This window comes from Callospermophilus lateralis, chromosome 3 (assembly GCF_048772815.1).
Source record: "Callospermophilus lateralis isolate mCalLat2 chromosome 3, mCalLat2.hap1, whole genome shotgun sequence".
Lineage (NCBI taxonomy): Eukaryota > Metazoa > Chordata > Mammalia > Rodentia > Sciuridae > Callospermophilus > Callospermophilus lateralis.
The window spans coordinates 85,405,172-85,423,080 of NC_135307.1; the positions used below are offsets into that span (position 1 = coordinate 85,405,172).

The 17,909-nt window shown below is 34.3% G+C and overlaps 1 protein-coding gene across 1 annotated transcript in view; it reads left to right on the forward strand.

Annotated features, from left to right (window-relative positions):
- Fam98b (family with sequence similarity 98 member B) overlaps window positions 1-17,585 on the forward strand; it is a 30,201-nt gene extending 12,616 nt beyond the window's left edge. Inside the window, exons 4-8 of the mRNA XM_076848477.1 lie at window positions 267-445; window positions 2,834-2,914; window positions 3,830-3,946; window positions 13,281-13,448; window positions 16,785-17,585. Of these exons, the coding sequence (XP_076704592.1) occupies window positions 267-445; window positions 2,834-2,914; window positions 3,830-3,946; window positions 13,281-13,448; window positions 16,785-17,165 (926 nt within the window). The 3' untranslated portion in view covers window positions 17,166-17,585. The remainder of the gene's footprint in view (window positions 1-266; window positions 446-2,833; window positions 2,915-3,829; window positions 3,947-13,280; window positions 13,449-16,784) is intronic.
- Window positions 17,586-17,909: the final 324 nt, after the last annotated feature.

The following is a 17,909-nucleotide window of genomic DNA, read 5'->3' on the forward strand; positions in this document are numbered from 1 at the left end:
GGGGAGCTGCTCAGACTTCTCCAATGTGAAAAACAATTAGCCATTTAAAGTACAGTATAAATTTGAAAGAGTGTTTTATGTAGCTTTAGGTAAGTTGTGTCCCATCCACCTCCGCTGCCTTAACACAGTTTACTGTGTTCTGCAAATGCTGGTATTGTTCTTTGGTTCTTTGTAAGGGAATATTGGTTTTGGTATTGTTGATACTTATTTTATTTAAGATATTTGGTGCAGATAACAACATTTGTTTTAACCTTTTTTTGTTATAGTATTTTTAAGTACAGAACTTCAAGCTTCACAGATATTGCAGAAGAAGAAACGTAAAAATTCTCAGTTAGATAAAAACAGTGAAATTTATCAGGAAGTTCAAGTTATATGTGATTCTCTTGGTGTTCCCAAGTCAACCACTTCCGACATTCCACTTATGCTAAACCAAGTGGAATCAAAGGTATTGTATTTGTTTTATTTTTATTTTCTCCAAATTTAGCTAAATACTAACATATAAATGCTGAATTAAAATGAAAGCCTTTCCTTTAAGAGTAAAATATACATTATAATTTCAAGACAAATTTGTCTTCATGTAAACTAAATTTTGGATTTGGACTTAATGTCTGTGTGACTTAATTTGCCTATGGCTAATATTTAAGTATCAGATCTTAACATGTGAGTGCTGTTAGGCTTGGCTAGAGTTTGCCATAATAGAAATAACTTTTCAAATTTAAAGATTCTGTTAGTAATCAGTGATATAATACAGTATAATGAAAGAAGGATAGTTTTTCTGTAAAGTCAAAAGAGAAATTAAACTTTTTTCCCAATGGATGTTACAGTGGGGTTTCTTTGGCTCTGAGTAAAAAGTTTTTTTGTTGACATGTGTTTAGTAGGTGAGTATTACATAATGAATGCATAAATGAGTATTCTGACAGAATAGTTAAAGACAAGTACAAATCTCATACCTCATGTTTTTCCCCTTATAATGGTCTTCTGGGCTATTTATCTAAAAAGGCTTCCTATACCACTCACTTCCTATTAAAACTAAAAATTTCTCTATTTTCTTTCTTCTACCTGTGATATATGCCCAGAAGACAACTTATTATCATTGGGGGAAAATTTTTACAGTACAATCTAAAGCTGTTCAAAGGTATAACAGCAAATAGGTATCATTTACTGTTCTAAATGCTTATATGTATAACTCATCTAATTCTCATATTACACATGAGATAATAACGTCTATGGGAAAAAAAACTGAGGTATTGAAAGATTTAATAATTTAAATAAGCAAGTTTCCAAGTAGTGGTAAAAATCTGAGGTTTGAACATATTTAGTCACTTTCCAGAGCCTATGATCTTCACTCACTCCATAATAAGGAATGGGAATATCTGAGGGTGGCTACATGTAGGAAACTATATGTGTGCATTTAGAATCCCTCTGGAATGAGGAGTTAAAACCTGGTGCATGCCTTAATCCCAGTGACTTGGAATTCTAAGGTAGGAGGATCAAAAGTTCAAGGCTAGCCAAGCAAGGTCCTAGGTAACATTGTGAGACCCTGTCTCAAAATAAAAAAGGGCTGGGGATATTGCTCAGTGGTTAGGTGCCCCTGGGTTCAATCCCCAGTACAAAAATAAATAAATAATGTATAAAATAACATAAAATTGACATTACTTACCATGATTGGAATTTGTAGAAATGACATATTTTAAGAAAATAAGTTAATTCCATAAGATATGTAAAAGATCAGGTCAATATCATTGGTATAGAGGTAGATTGCTACTAAGCTAGTGAAGCTTAAACTCTGGGGTCTCATTTGCATAAGTACTTTCTAAGCTAATTTAAAGTATGATTTTCTAGATATAATTTGCATGTCATGAAATTCATTTCATCTTAAATATATAATCAATGAATTTTAGTATATTTACCAGATTGTACAACCATCTCTAAAATCTAATTTTAGAACACTTCCATCACTGTGAAAAGAAACCTCATGTTCATTTACAGTCATTTCCTATTACTACCCCATCTTCCAATGTAATTTTGAATTATTTTTCTTCAGGAGTGCCCCCAACATTAATTAAATAAGCTTCATTCTCCTTAAAATCTGAACTGCTCCTGATTATCTTCTGTTATTACCTTATAACTAAGAAACTTTAAATATTTCACTTATTTTTGAAACATTTTCTTTAGCTAGTGAAAGATTCTGTAGTTAGGAAGGTGAGCCTACTTAGGCTGTCATTCTGTGGTCGTTTTATTCAGGATAGATTATTATTATTGGATAGCTCCTGATACTACTAAAGAAAAAGTAAATGCCAAATATCTTGCTTACCAAAATAAATGTTTTAAGTAATTAAAACCAGTGACTTTGCAAAAGTAATGAAAATGTGTATGTGGTGACAATAATTGACATTTTTATATTGTCTTGCTGAACAATGAAACCAGAATAAATACAATTAGAATGTGCACATAGTATTTGAGAAAAATCAGTATGCTTGTTAAATGTGTAAGTATCCTCTTTGAGAATTTACCAGGAAGTAAGAGATTGCCATCTTAAGATTATTTCACATAAGACCCAATTTCTTATAGTAGAACCCTTTAATAGGTACTTTAGTCTCTGTACACTATTTCTTTTTATTGGAAAGATCTTTTGTAACTTGAATCAATATAACTGGTGCTTATTTGAAAAAGATAGTAATGATACTCTTTCCTGATTTGTGAAGGTGTATTTTAATTATATCACTTTAACATTTTATTTATTCTCTAATGTTCAAAACAACACTCAAACCAGAATAAGCTTGTTTTTAAATTAGGTATATACATTTTCACAATTTTTTGTATTTACTTTTAGGTAAAGGATATTCTCTCTAAAGTCCAGAAAAATCATGTGGGAAAACCACTGCTAAAAATTGATTTAAGTCCGGAACAGGCGGTAAATCTTCCTTTCTTATTAGTTTGGTTCATATGATTGTATTAGTTAATTTTTTGTTACTACATTGAAATACTCAAGTCAGAATAACTTTATAAAGAAAAGAACTTTATCTATCTCAGTCTTAGAGCCTGAATGTCCAGACAGCATGGTGTAGGCTCTTGCAAGGGCTGCCTCTTGGCTTTGTAACCTAATGATTGCAAGGATGGTAGTTGAAGGGAGATATCATTGTCAAACAGGAAGCCAGAGAGGCTGGGGTCCCACAGTCCCTTTCAGGGGCAACCCCAGTTGACCTAAGGATCTTCTACTAGGCCCTATTTTTTAATTCTCTTACTGCTTCCCAATACTGCCAACCTTCAGACAAAGTCTCCAACACAGGAAACTTTGTGGGGTGGGTGGCAAATAATATATGAACCATATAATGACTTAATTTTGTAAATGGACATTCAAATTTTACAATGCATAGCATGCATGTTATTTTGCAGAATTAAAATGGATTGATATTCTAGAGTAATATATATAAACATTTCTTCAATCAAATTATTAAGTGAAAACATACCTGGTCAAGAATATTGAAATTGCCCAATCTGTTAGTGTAGTTATGATTTCAAAAAGATAATATTTTTAAAGCTGATGAGAAGAGAAATTACTGGTATATTTTTTCTATATTGGTCCATATTACATGGAAAGTAGAGGTTTTACTTAATATGTTTAATTGAAGATAAACTTGTTTAATATATTCTGAATATCATAAATGTTCTATCAGATGTTCATTATTTAAATAATTCACCATAAAGTCTAAAGGGAATTAGAAAATGGTTAAGTATAGTATATTTTGAATTAGTAGGAAGTACTTAATTCTTAGGTTTCTGTGTAGAATGAGTCTGAAGTTTATGGTTTTTGTTCCAAATTCCTTAGGAACAACTGGAAAGAATTAATGATGCCCTTTCCTGTGAATATGAATGCCGCCGCCGCATGTTAATGAAACGATTAGATGTGACAGTGCAGTCCTTTGGATGGTCTGATAGAGCAAAGGTAAGGCTGTTTTCCCATTTGTATCCTGTAGGTGGTATCCTGTGACAGCTCTTCAAGATCTTGTTTGCTATTATGCAACTGTACCACATTTGTTCCTTATCACTAATCTGAACCACATGTCTAGGTCAACTACTGGTCTCTTATATAAAATGATCCTAGTCTTGCACAAATTCCTGTTTGCAAAAACTTAAATTTTCCACAGGCTTTCATATTTGTTTTAAATTCATAGATGGTGTGATTTATGTCAGAATATGCCATTGCAAAGGAGGCATCCTATGAGATAATTAATAATTTATTAAGAAAGTAGGATATAGGAATGGGACAGATCGTACTGATGCCTGAACAGTTCTTAAAAGTTTCTTAAAACTGGGTAGGTGGGGGATGTGTTCCATTTGAAAAGGAGGTTTCAGGAGAGGGGAATTCCCATTTATGAATCCCTTCAGAAAGCTTTTTAGAAAGCTGTCTCCCATCACTCCCATTTTAGGTGTTTAATTTGTATTCAGATTTAGTTTGGGATCCTCTCTATTATGGTTTAGATATTAGGTGTTCTCCAGAAGCTCACGTGTGAGACAATGCAATAAAGTTTAGAGCTAATATGATCAAGTTATGAAAACCTTAACCTGATCGGTGTCTGGGTCCCGTGACAGAGATTAACTGGGTGGTAACTGTAGCAGGTAGGGTATAACTGAAGGAAGTAGGTCTTTGAGGTATATATTTTGCCCCTGGTCAAGAGAGCTCTTTCTCTCTGCTTTCTGATGCCATGTTCTGAGCTGCTTTCCTTTGCTACACCCTTCCATCATGAGATTCTACTTGCCCTTGGGCCCCAAAGAATGGAAATGGCCATCTATGGACTGAGACTTCTGAAACTATGAGCCCCCAAATAAAAGTCTTCTCCTTTAAAATTCTTGTCAGATCTTTTGGTCATAGCAGTGAAAAAACTGATTAAAATATCCCTAACCTAACTTGCATCACAGCCTGGATACTTTCCAGGCAGCAAACAGGGACAATTATAGAACTTACCTTCTTTCAAGGATCACCATTCTAGACTTCTTGTTGTCCACTATCTGAAAGTCATTTGTACATATGAATTACTCAGTTTTAAAAAAATTATTTCATGTCAAAGGGTAAATCTGGTTGGTACCTGTTACTTGATGCAAGTGAAGTTCAGGTATTATTTTCATTTTTTGAATTAAGTGGGTAGTTCTTCTGTTTTGTGTTAATATCAGTTGGGGCTGCTTATGCAGGGCTTTGTTTTGGATATGGTTTGCCCCCCAAGTGGGCATGTGCTGGCATCTTGATCCCCAGTGTGGTGGTGTTAAGATAATGAAACCTTTAAGAAGTGGGACCTAGTAGGGCTGGTGTTGTAACTCAGTGGTAGAACACTTGGCTATCATGTGTGAGGCACTGGTTTAGATTCTCAGCACCACATATAAATAAATTAAATAAAGCCCATTGACAACTAAGAAAATATTAAAAAAAAAAGAAGAAGAAGAAGTGGGACCTAGTGGAAAGTAATTAGATTATCCACCCTCTTGAATGGATTAGTGCTGGTCTTGAGTGGGTTTGGTCTTGCAGGAGTGAATTCATTTTTGTGAGAATGGGTTGTTGTAAAGCAAGGCCACCCCGTGTACTTGGTCCCTCTGCACACAGCTATTTCCATTTGGCTTATTTGCCATGTTGTGATATAGCTAGAGGGGGCAATACTATTTGGACTCTCTACTCACCAGAATTGTGAACCTAATAACCCTCTTTATGCTTTATCCATTCTCAGGTATTTTGTTATAGCAACACAAAACTAATACATGTAGCTTCTTTCATCTCATACCTGGCCTGGAATGACCAAGATGATTGTCTCACGTGTATGTGTCCTGACTCTGTTGTAGTACTTCCATTCTCCTCTTGGTTCTTGGCGGTCTCTCTCTCTCCATGTAGAGTGTTAGTTTTCTACAGCTGCTATAACAAATTGTCATAAACTTAGTAGCTGAAATAACACAAACTATTACAGTTCTGGAGACCAGAAGTTCTAAAATGAAGGTTTTTACAGGATTGCAGACCTCCTGGATGTTTTAGTGGAGAATCTGTTTCCTTACATTGCCTGGCTTTTACATTCCACCTGCATAGTGTGGCTTTCACCCTAATTTGTCTCAAAGCGAGTAGCAGAATCTGATCTTCTAGTCTTTCTCTCTGTCTCTGCTTCTGTTCTCACATCATCTTCTGTCTCTGATACACTTCTGTCTCTCTTTTTAAGGATATTTGTGATTATAATACAGATTAATTTTTCCATCTTAAGATGCTTGTCTTAATTGCATCTGCATCTACAAGGTAATATTCCCAGGTTCTGTGGATAAGGATATACAGATGTCTAATTTTTTTAATTGAATTTTATTTTTCATGCATTATATTTCTACAAAATTGTGGTAGCTTTTTTTTTTCATCGTAAGAGTACTTATAAAAATTAAGTCTTCTAATGAGTATTTAGTATTTCTGTTATATTTTTGTCTCCCAGAAACTTGTATCCTCTTATTGCAAACTCATCTGTTTATATGGCTATCATTGGCAGCTCATCTGTTTTCTGGACCTCATGACCTGCTATTTCACTGATCACTCCCTCACTCCCTTGTTTTGCCATAGTAAATTTACAAACAACTTGTTAATACAGAGTGTATAGGATATGATTTTTCTGAATCCCGAATTCTGAAAATGTTTGTTCTGCCATCACATTTGATTTTTTTTGATGAATATAAAATTCAAAAATAAAAAAAAAATTGTCTAAGAATATTGAAGGCATTATTTCAGTTTTTCAAGAACTTGGTACTGCTGTTATGAAAACCAATGTCATTTGCTGTTGTTTGGATAACCTTTTATTTTTCTCCAGACTGTTGGGCTCTTCATTCATGCAGTTATGAAATTTTATAATGTATGTTGGTTTGAATTTTTTTTATTCATTATACCAAACACTAGCTAGGCATTTCAATCTGTAGATTCTTTTAGCTTTTATGTATTCTGTATTAATTTCTTCCCTTTTATTCTCTGAAATTCTTGTTAGTTAGATAGTGAACATCTGGTAGATCTGCTTAAGATGCTTTATTTTCTCTCTCATTTTCTTTCACTTCCTTTTGATTTATTTATTGGAAATCTTTTCAATTTTATTTTGTACCTAGTGTTGAATTTTTGTTTCTACCATCATTTTTAAATTGTCACAAATTCTTTTTTGATTCTTTGGGTTTTTTTTTTTTTAATATCTTTATTGTTTAGTTGTAGATGGACAATACCTTTATTTATCTTTATGTGGTGCTGAGGCTCAAATCCAGTGCCTCACATATGCTAGGTGAGTGCTCTACCACTGAGCCACAGTCCCAGCCCCTCGGGGTTTTATTAAAATATTTTTTTTTCCTTAGTTTTGGAGGTACTGGCTTCTTGAATGCAGGTGAGAACTTTTTTTTATTTTGGAGTTTTTGTTATTATTATTTTGCCTTCAATTTCCTCCAGGGTGATTTTTTTTTTTTTCATTTTTTCATTTTCCCCTTTTGATCTCATACTGGTGACTTTTTTTAGCTGGATGGTGGTCCTTGGTTGTCCATAAGAAAGAGGAACAGAAAATCAGATTGGAAACTATAGTCATTGATAAGGATTATTAACATCAGGCTTTGAAGCTGGCTGTTGTGCTGTGGTACTTTTGACTTTAGCATGCCTTTGTGGCTGCCCATTTTTTTTTTTTTTTTTTTTACAAGAAAGGAAACTTCATTTTACCTTATACACCCCCCGCCCCCCTTTTGGTCAGGGAGGGAGGGATAGCAGCATGGAAGTAGGAATTGGAGTAGTTTTCTGTGATGTTGGTTTCCCACTCTCTATATCCCTTTTATTCTCTTTGCTATAAGATATGTGTCTCTTTTTATATTTAGTGTATTCATTCTGTCTCACTTATTTATCTATAAATCTTCCCTTATATCTCTTACATAGAGTATTTCCAAACACCTGGGAGACAGATAAAGGAAAGTGAAGAGTGGTTGTAACAGGGTTCTTGGTACAAAATATTATTTCAGATAACTTTTTTTTTTTTTTTTTTTTGTTACTGGGGATTGAACTCACTGAGCCACATCCCCAGCCCTATTTATTTAGAGACAGGGTCTCAATGAGTTGGCTTAGTGCCTCTCCATTGCTGAGGCTGGCTTTGAACTCATGATCCTCTGTCTCAGCCTCCTGAGCTGCTGGGATTACAGGCGTGCACCACCACACCTGGCTCAGATAACTTTTTTTTTTAGCATAGTAGTAGAATATCTATAAGGCAGAGCTGAAAGCTATCATCCATGTATTTTTTTTTTCAGTAATAATGCAGTACCTTGTGTATGTCAAATGTCAAGCACTGTGATATACCTGATTGTGGATAGGCATATCAGATTCTCTATAATTAGGTATAGATGTTTGTAGAAGATTGCTGTTTCTATAATTCCTACTCAGCTTCTCAGGTGGTTAAAGTTTAATTCTTTTCCACATGTGTACCTGGATAAACTCTTGGATGTGTCTGTACATGTTATTGGAGTAACTGTTTGCAAGAAGCTCATATACCCTAAAGGCTGTGAATTATCAAAGAAGTGTATATAATTGTTGACCTCAAGAAAAACAGTTCAGCTATGTGAGAAGTACCAGTTTTTACTAACCTCCGACAACTTAAGAGCTATAGTATGTATGTTGGGTCTGTAGTTTAACCTGATAGAATTTTTATGAGAAAAAGGAATTTAGAAATATGAGGCAAATTGTGAAAGGTAGTTACATGAAACTTGCCTCATTAAACCAACTTGGAGGATGTTTTCAATGTTGGCTTTAATATTATAGAGAAATCTTAAATGAGTTTTTTTAAAAAATGTTTTTTAAGTTGTAGATGAACACAATAACTTTATTATTTTAATGTGGTGTTGAGGATCAAAACCAGTGTCTCACATGAGGGAGGCGAGAGCACTCTACCACTGAGCTACCACACCAGCCCACAAATGAATTTTGATACATTCTTTTCTTTGAACATTCAGAGTGACATGGATACATAGGCATGTTGATCCTTTACTGGCCTTAAACAGAGGCTTTGAGCAAATATGCCTTTAGAAAATATGTTGCTATATCTTCTGATCTTGTTTCTTTTTCATCATATATCATATATTAGGATGGGGGGAGGTCTTTTTTTTTTTTTTTTAATTTGGTCTTTTCCTCAGTCTAGGAGATTTAAAAATATGTATATATATTTTACCTTGTCTATCTGTAGATAATTTTTGGCCTTTTAATTAAGTCTTTTTGGTTTGATTATGTGTGTATATACCCTAAGTTTTGTTTTCTTGTTAAATTTAGTACATCTTTATCATTTTTTCTTTATTATTATGATAGAAAAAATATGTCTGATATTGTTGTGGCTGTCATCAAATATTGTTCTATAACAGTTTAAATTTCTGCAGGGTATTTTGTCATATAGATATACTACACATTGAGGCTTCCTCTACTTTGTCTGTTTGACCCTTTACTAAAATCCTTGGCAGCTAAATGATATATTCCTAAAAGTGGAATTTCTTGTTTAAAAAAAATTCATGATTTTAAGGCTTTTGAGTCATATTCTGGGTTCGCTTTCGAAGATTATACTCAGTTATTAGTAAGATTAATCTAGTTTCTTTTATTTTGCTAGTATTGAAGTAATAATATGAGTGTAATTTTATAGTTTGCCTTTTTCACTAAATATATTGTGACCATTGCCCATATTACTAAAAGCTCTACTTCAGTACCCTTTTTAAAATTAATTTTTATCACATAACATAAAATGTATTATTTAAAAATGTACAGTATACTGGTATTTAGTATGTTCACTTTGTTATATAACCATTACCACTAATTCCAGAAAATGTGCATTGCCCCAAATGAATAAGTACCCATTAGCAGTTATTCCCAATACCCCATTTCCATTTCCTGGAGATGGTTTTTTTTTTTTTTTTTTTTAATTAATTTTTATTGTAGGTTGTTCAAAACATTACATAGTTCTTGATATATCATATTTCACACTTTGATTCAAGTGGGATATGCTCTCCCATTTTTACCCCATATACAGATTGCAGAATCACATCAGTTGCACAACCATTGATTTATATATTGCCATTCTGGTGTCTGTTGTATTCTGCTAATGCAAATCAAAACCACCCTAAGATACCATCTCACTCCAGTAAGATTGGCAGCCATTAGGAAGTCAAACAGCAACAAGTGCTGGCAAGGATGTGGGGAAAAGGGTACTCTTGTACATTGCTGGTGGGACTGCAAATTGGTGCGGCCAATTTGGAAAGCAGTATGGAGATTTCTTGGAAAGCTTGGAATGGAACCACCATTTGATCCAGCTATTCCCCTACTCGGTCTATTCCCTAAAGACCTAAAAAGAGCACACTATAGGGACACTGCTACATCCATGTTCATAGCAGCACAATTCACAATAGCAAGACTGTGGAACCAACCTAGATGCCCTTCAATAGACGAATGGATAAAAAAAATGTGGCATTTATACACAATGGAGTATTACTCTGCATTAAGAAATGACAAAATCATAGAATTTGGAGGGAAATGGATTGCATTAGAGCAGATTATGCTAAGTGAAGCTAGCCAATCCCTTAAAAACAAATGCCAAATGTCTTCTTTGATATAAGGAGAGTAGCTAAGAACAGAGTAGGGACAAAGAGCATGAGAAGAAGATTAACATTAAACAGGGATGAGAGGTGGGAGGGAAAGGGAGAGAGAAGGGAAATTGCATGTAAATGGAAGGAGACCCTCAGGGGTATACAAAATTACATACAAGAGGAAGTGAGGGGAAAGGAGGAAAAATATAAGGGGGAGAAATGAATTTTTTTTGTATTTTTATAATGTATTTTCTGTCTCCAATTTACCTATTCTGAAGATTTCATGTAAATGGAATCATGACATGTGCCCTTTTGTGTCTGGCTGCTTTTACTAGGGATAATGTTTTCAAGGTTTGCCCATGTTGTAACATGTAAAAGTACTTAAGTCCTTTTGGTGTCCTGTTTATGTTGGCATTGTATTTTGTCATGTGAACTTGCCATAATTTATTTATTGTTTTATATTTTTTCCCATATTAACAAAAATGAAAAAAGTTGAATTTTTTTTTTGTAAGAATATTAGACACTTGAATTTCCTCTTTTTTTCCTATCTCCCCCATTCCACCATGTGACCAGCGCACTGGTTTCATTAAAGAGGTTCTTGGCATAAAAGTTAGCTAGTGAGATCAAATAAACACACAGACTCAATTACCTTTTTCAATGGCCAGGTTCCAGATGGCTCTCACCTCTCTGGCTCACACCTGGAACCACCCAGTAGGGCAGCAAGGATTACTCAGGGCTAGCAGGAAAGAGAGACAGCATGCCAGGGAGTGGCCTTTTATTGGGGAACAAGAAATTCAGGGGAGAATTCCATCCAATGAAGGTTGAGGGGGGCAGCACTCCAAGGTCAGGGTCAGTGATTGGCCTCAGGGTCAGTGGTCAGTCACACCCCCACACGGACATGCTCTCGCACCAGGAGCACCAGGAGAGGGTGGGGAAAGCTCCAACACAGTTTAGCCAGAGCACCTCACACCCAATCCGGGAGTTGCCCAATCACGTGTGAGAATGGCTTCCCCACATCCCCCTACCCCCTCAGAGTCTTCCTGTTTTCCTCTTGACTGAGCTTTTTATATGTTAAGGAAGTTTTGTTAGTTGCTTTGTTAAAAATATTTTCCCCATTGTCTGTTGATTTGTTTTATACCTTTTGATGTATAGAAATTTTAATCTTTGTAATAGGGTTAAGTTTTTAAGCTAAAACTTCAAGCAGTTAACTATTCACTTCAGAATTCTCTTTGGTATTTGATGTGCCTTATTGTTGTTATTATTAATGTTTTAATAAATAATTAACAGTTAATTCCTTATTGGAGCACAAAAAAAATCTCACACTTCTTGGGAATCTCTGATGCCTCCTTTATCATTTATGTAAATATATTCATATGTCTATGGGGCCCTCAATGATCAGTTGTTTCTTTTCATCAATTTATTTTTTTCTTCTAGTTTTAATTAATTATATGGAGGTAGGATAGTATACTGTCTCTATAAACTTGTGCTTCAGGGTCATTTGGCCTTTATTAGTAAATGGACAAAACTGGTATTCCTCTCTGTGGTTTTGGAATAGTAACCTAACATTTCTAAGCTTATTTTTTTTTCCCCTGTCTGCAGAAGGGGATATTAAAAATCAACCACTCTAAGGGGATGTTTTGAAGATTGAAGAAATCATGCCTAAGTGAACAATATCCTGGAATATTTAGCTTTTCTTTTTTTTTAAATTTTTTTTGTTCTAGAGATTGAACCTAAGGGAGCTTTACCACTGAGCTACATCCCCTTTATTTTTTAAATTTTGATGTAGGGTCTCTCAACTAAGATGCTTAGGGCCTCATTAAGTTGCTGAGGCTGACCTCAAACTTGAATCATCCTGCCGCTGGGATTATAGGTGTGCACCACTCTGTCTGGCTAAATGTCAGCCCTTTATTAGTAAATGGACAATGATAATTTTGTATTAATATCTTGTAGGATTCATTCAAAATTGTTCAAGTCATTCTTACGTATTTAGTTTCTGGATTTTTTTCTTTTTTTTTTGTACTGGGGATTTAACTCAGGGGAAGTTTACTACTGAGTTATATCCAAACCTTTTTTTTTCTTTATTTTGAGACAAAGTCTTACTAAGTTGCTTAGGGCCTTGCTAAATTGCTGAGGCCGGCCTTGAACTTGGGATCTTCCTGTCCCACCCTCCCCAAACCCCCTCAGTTGCTGGGATTATAGGCATGTGCCACTTTCATTTTTTTTTTTTTTCATCCTTCCTCAAACCATTCCAATGGGATTATAGTAAGTCTAAATTTATAGGTTAATTTGAGAGAAAGTTGACATGAATATTCACTGTCTCCACCCAGAAAGTTGATATTTCTCACTATTTATTCAAGTTTTCCTTTTGTTTTTGCAAGATTTACTGAAGTTTTTTTTTAAGTTCTTTACTTGTTTTTTTTTTTTTTTGTTAAAGTTTTAGATTTTTTTTTTTTGTTAATATGAATAGAATCATTTCGTGTTATATTTCTTTGTGAGTTGTTGCTGGTATTTATATATTCTTTTAGCATCCGTTCGTCTATTTTTTCCTTCCACATATAAATTATCAGATATTTGAATTCCTTTGCTCTTTCCTATTTATTTCTTAATCTTTTTCTTTTCTGAAGATTGTGACTGCTATTACATTGCTCTTTCATTAAACTTTACTTTTGTTCACTTTTTCTCTATCCTTTGTCATTTAGGTCAAAACAGATAACATAGCAAGAATTTACCAGCCCAAACGTTATGCTTTATCACCTAAGACAACAATTACGTTGGCACATCTACTTGCTGCTCGAGAAGATCTATCTAAGATCATTAGGACAAGTAGTGGCTCCAGCCGGGAAAAGACAGCGTGTGCCATTAATAAGGTTGGTTTTTCTTTCAACATAGTGGAGAGTGAATTTATCATATTCTTGTTTGACATTTTTACACAGTTTGGATCATTTTTCTTTTTTTTTTTTTTAACTTTTTAAAGGTATTTGTTTATATTAAAGACCTGAGAGATTTTCTCATTTTTATTTTATTTATTTATATGTGGTGCTGAGGCTCGAACCCAGGGCCTCACATGTGCTAGGCGAGTGCTCTACCACTGAGCCATAACCCCCCAGCCCCCCATTTTTCTTTTGTGATTTTTTGTGAAACAGAAAAGAGCATGGAGGAGCTTAGGTCCATGTTGGCTTAATTGTGCTTTTTAATGTGTATTATTTATTTGAATATTTGTATTCATAAATTAAATCAAAATTTTATTTTAATCTAAGTAATTAAGAATTGCTTTTATCAGTAGCTTTAGCAAGAATTATTTGCTTTATTTCCAGTATGAAGTTTTTTTTTTTTTTTTTGGTAAGAATTTGAAGGAATTTGTTCCAGGTACTTGTTTTTTTTTTTTTTTTTTTAGGGGATTTAAAAAATGTGTTATTTTTAAATATACATGATAATAGAATATATTTTTGACATATTATACATACATGGAGTATAACTTCCCATTCTTGTGACTGTAGGTGATGTAGAATTATACTGATCATGTATTCATATATGAACATACGAAAATTATGTCTGATTCATTCTACTGTCTTTCCTATTCCTATCCTACCTCCCTTCCTTTCATTTTTGTCTAATTCAATGAAATTCTGTCCCTCCCCACAACTTATTTTGTGTTAGCATTCACGAATCAGAGAGAGCATTTTGCCTTTGTTTTGGGGGATTGGCTTATTTCACTTAGTATGGTAGTCTCTAGTTACATCTATTTACCCGCAATGCAATAATTTCATTCTTCTTTATGACTGACATTTTAACTCTTTATATCTTTGGTATAAAGGGAAGATGAGCACATGTTTTAGAGTTATACTAATCTGGGTAAACACCTTAGGTCTAGCCTTTATTTAGAAGAATTGCTACCATGGCAAGTTACTGAATCTCTTTGAGCTTCTGTTTCCTGATTCAAAGTACAGATTCATTTCTCTGACAGTGGTCTTAAATTAAACAAGCCCAAGGACACTGAGGTGTTTTTTTTTTTTTTTTTCCCCTCGTTACAGTGGCAGTAACAGTAAACTAATTTAGAATGTTTATATCAGCTAACTAGCATGTCTTCTTTGTTTAGGTAGAGAAGTCCATGGCAGACTTTATTACAAAAGAGCAAAAAATCAAAAGAGATGTGGATAATTTTAAGGCATTGTTTTTTAGTACAGTTTGAGATAGGATATCTTGTCCAGGGGACTTATTTCTTTCCTACTCCTTCCCCTTCATCTTCCTCCCCCATTCTCCCTTTTCTTTCCTCTCCTTTCCTCTATGCTAGGGATCCAACCCAGGGCATTGAGCGTGTAAGGCAAATGCTCTACCACTGAGCTAGACCCCCAACCTTGGGGATAGTTGTTTTTAAAGTCAACTTGCTAATTATTGCTATGTTAAGCATCAATGTTTGCCTCTCTGCTTCCATTTTGGATCATCCCCTTCTATATTCTGAAAATGTTTTTTCCTTCAGTATGTTACTTAATGTCTTGCATTGGATTATAGTCAAAATGTAGACTTCCTGGATTTAAGTTCTGCTTCTTTAAGTAAAATTACCCATGTCTTTTCTGAGTTTATAGTCTGATTAGTTGAGGTAACCGTAAGGTAAGTTCATTTCTTGGAGCAGCATCTCCATATGCCCACCAACGTATTATGTTTGGTTAGAGAGACCAGTGATAATAACAAGCAAAAGAAGGTTATTTTTTTTATTTGACGATTAGGATATTATTGCTGACATTAAAAGAGTGTTTGTATACTTAGAACGTTGTTGCAAAATGAGGATGTGGTGGTAATTTTTGTCATTTACTCCATAATTTTTTTATTTTTATTTTTTAATATTTATTTTTTAGTTGTAGTTGGACACAATACCTTTATTATATTTATTTTTAGGGTTGAACCCCCAGGGCTTTGGACGTGCTAGGCAAGCACCCACCCCTGAGCCACAACCCCAGCCCACATTTACCGCATATATTTTTAAAGTCAGTTTGATTAGAGTATCAGTGGAAGTGGAATGCAACTGATTCATAGGTCATTTTGGTTAAAGAGTATATATTTTGCTTTTTTTCTGAAAAGCGTTAGGTTAGTAAGATGCTATTGAATTCCCCTTGGCTGTGGTGGGTGATTGACACCCTCCTCAATTATCTGTTTTTCTTCTGCTCATGGCATGTGTCGTACCTTCTAGAGAAGGTTAGGAACCTAAATTATTCCCTAATTTGTCCTTCAAGATATTGTAAAACGTAAGTTAAGGATGTATATCAACTTTTTATTTTTCTTATATAGGCTGAATATAAAGTGCTTGGGAACAGAAATGTTTCAGATTTGCATTTCTTTTGAATTTTGGAATATTTGCGTATATGTAATGCAGTAGCTTGGAGATGGGACCCAAGTTTAAACACAGAATTCATTTATGTTTTCTATGCATGTTACAAATAGCCTAAAGGGAATTTTATACCATATTTTTAGTGCACCTATGTGTTGACTGACCCATCACATGAGACCAATTATGGAATTTTCCACTTGTGAACATCATGTTGATGCTCAGAAAGTTTTGGATTTTGGAGTATTTCACCTTTTGAATTTTAGGAGTAGGGATGTTCAGCCTGTAATGTTATAGTTACTGTCATTAAATAAGTAAGTGAGCTTAAGTTTCTCACAAGAAAGAAATAATTCATTGAGAATCCTTGTATCTCTCTGCTGTGATGCCTGATGTTATACTTATATTCAACTCTGACTTCTTTACATTTACATGTTACCTTCTATACATTATGCTTTGTTGAAATAAAATGTGCTTAGGAATACAATCTTTTATCAGTTAATGTATTACCAAATCAGTGTTAAATGTAGGGTATGTAGTTCATGTATGTGAAAAATATTTTTACTAAAAAAGTTCTTAGCATGATAGATACTACATTTGTTATAGAATTTGTTAGACAAATTTAAATAAGAGAAAATTAATAAGCCTTTACATTTCAGAAATACTCCCAGGTTTTTTAAAAATAATACCACATTCTGAGGAATTTGTCATACATCACACTTATATTTTCAATATTAATTTATACTTCCATGTCTGATATTTTCATGTTAAATATTTGGCTTATATTTCTTTATTAGAAACAGTAACTTTAGTATTATTTGAAATCTTTATGTAAGTTTTAACTTTTAAAATACTAGAAACTGAAAGAAAATATTTCTTCACACAGGTGCTGATGGGAAGGGTGCCTGACAGGGGAGGACGGCCGAATGAAATTGAACCACCACCCCCAGAAATGCCCCCTTGGCAAAAGAGACAAGATGGTGGCGGAAGGGGTGGTTGGGGTGGTGGAGGTGGAGGTGGTGGCAGAGGAGGTGGTGGGGGTGGGAGAGGTGGCTGGGGAGGGGGAGGGGGAGGGGGAGGCGGGTGGGGAGGAGGTGGTGGAGGAGGTGGGGGTAGAGGAGGTTTCCAGGGCAGGGGAGATTATGGTGGTAGGGGAGATTATGGTGGAAGAGGAGGCTATGGTGGAAGAGGGGGCTATGGTGGGAGAGGTTATGGAGATCCATATGGAGGAGGGGGTGGTGGTGGTGGAGGATATAGAAGATATTAAAAACTGCAACAATTAGATATTAGTGCTTACTTCTTGTTAGATACTTTAGGCATAGTATTCTAAATAACAAATTTGTCTATTATCTTTGGAGAAAATACCATGTTAGATTCCCTGATGAAATCATTCTTGAATTGGGTTAATGTGTAAGAACATTGTTTTATACTACCAATTGATCTCTCAAAGTGATGACTTTTTCCATATTCTGTGTATTATTGAGCATGTTGTGTCTTTTTAAAAAACAAAAATGAACAAAAATATTTTTAAAAGTGTAAATATTTATTACCATCAAACTTGGAAAATGGAAAGTATTTTATTGTCATGATTGAATTTAGATTGTTAACCTGTATTTTGTTCAGGATTGAAACACATAAATGATTCTGCCTGTGATAGAAAAGAATATAGACTCTTGCCTCATCTGTTTTCCTGTAGATGTTTTATATTTGTTAATTCTATTTTACAAAGTAGGAAAGGGACTGATACTTCTGTTCAAAATGTAGTTGTCATGATTTGTATTTTCTTTTATGGGATGAGATTCTTCTGATCACCTTTCTGTTTAAGGTTCTATTAATTGAAGCCCAGGTTTTTTGTTTTTTTGTTGTTTTTTTTTTGCTCAAGACAATACAATGATAGCCTAGGTTTTTTTTAAATCAAAGCCTAGGTTTGATTTTGTTTTCTAGTTGGATTTGAAACTGGTATGATTTTATTTGAAAAGCTAAGTTAAAACTTGAGGTCAGAATTATTTGA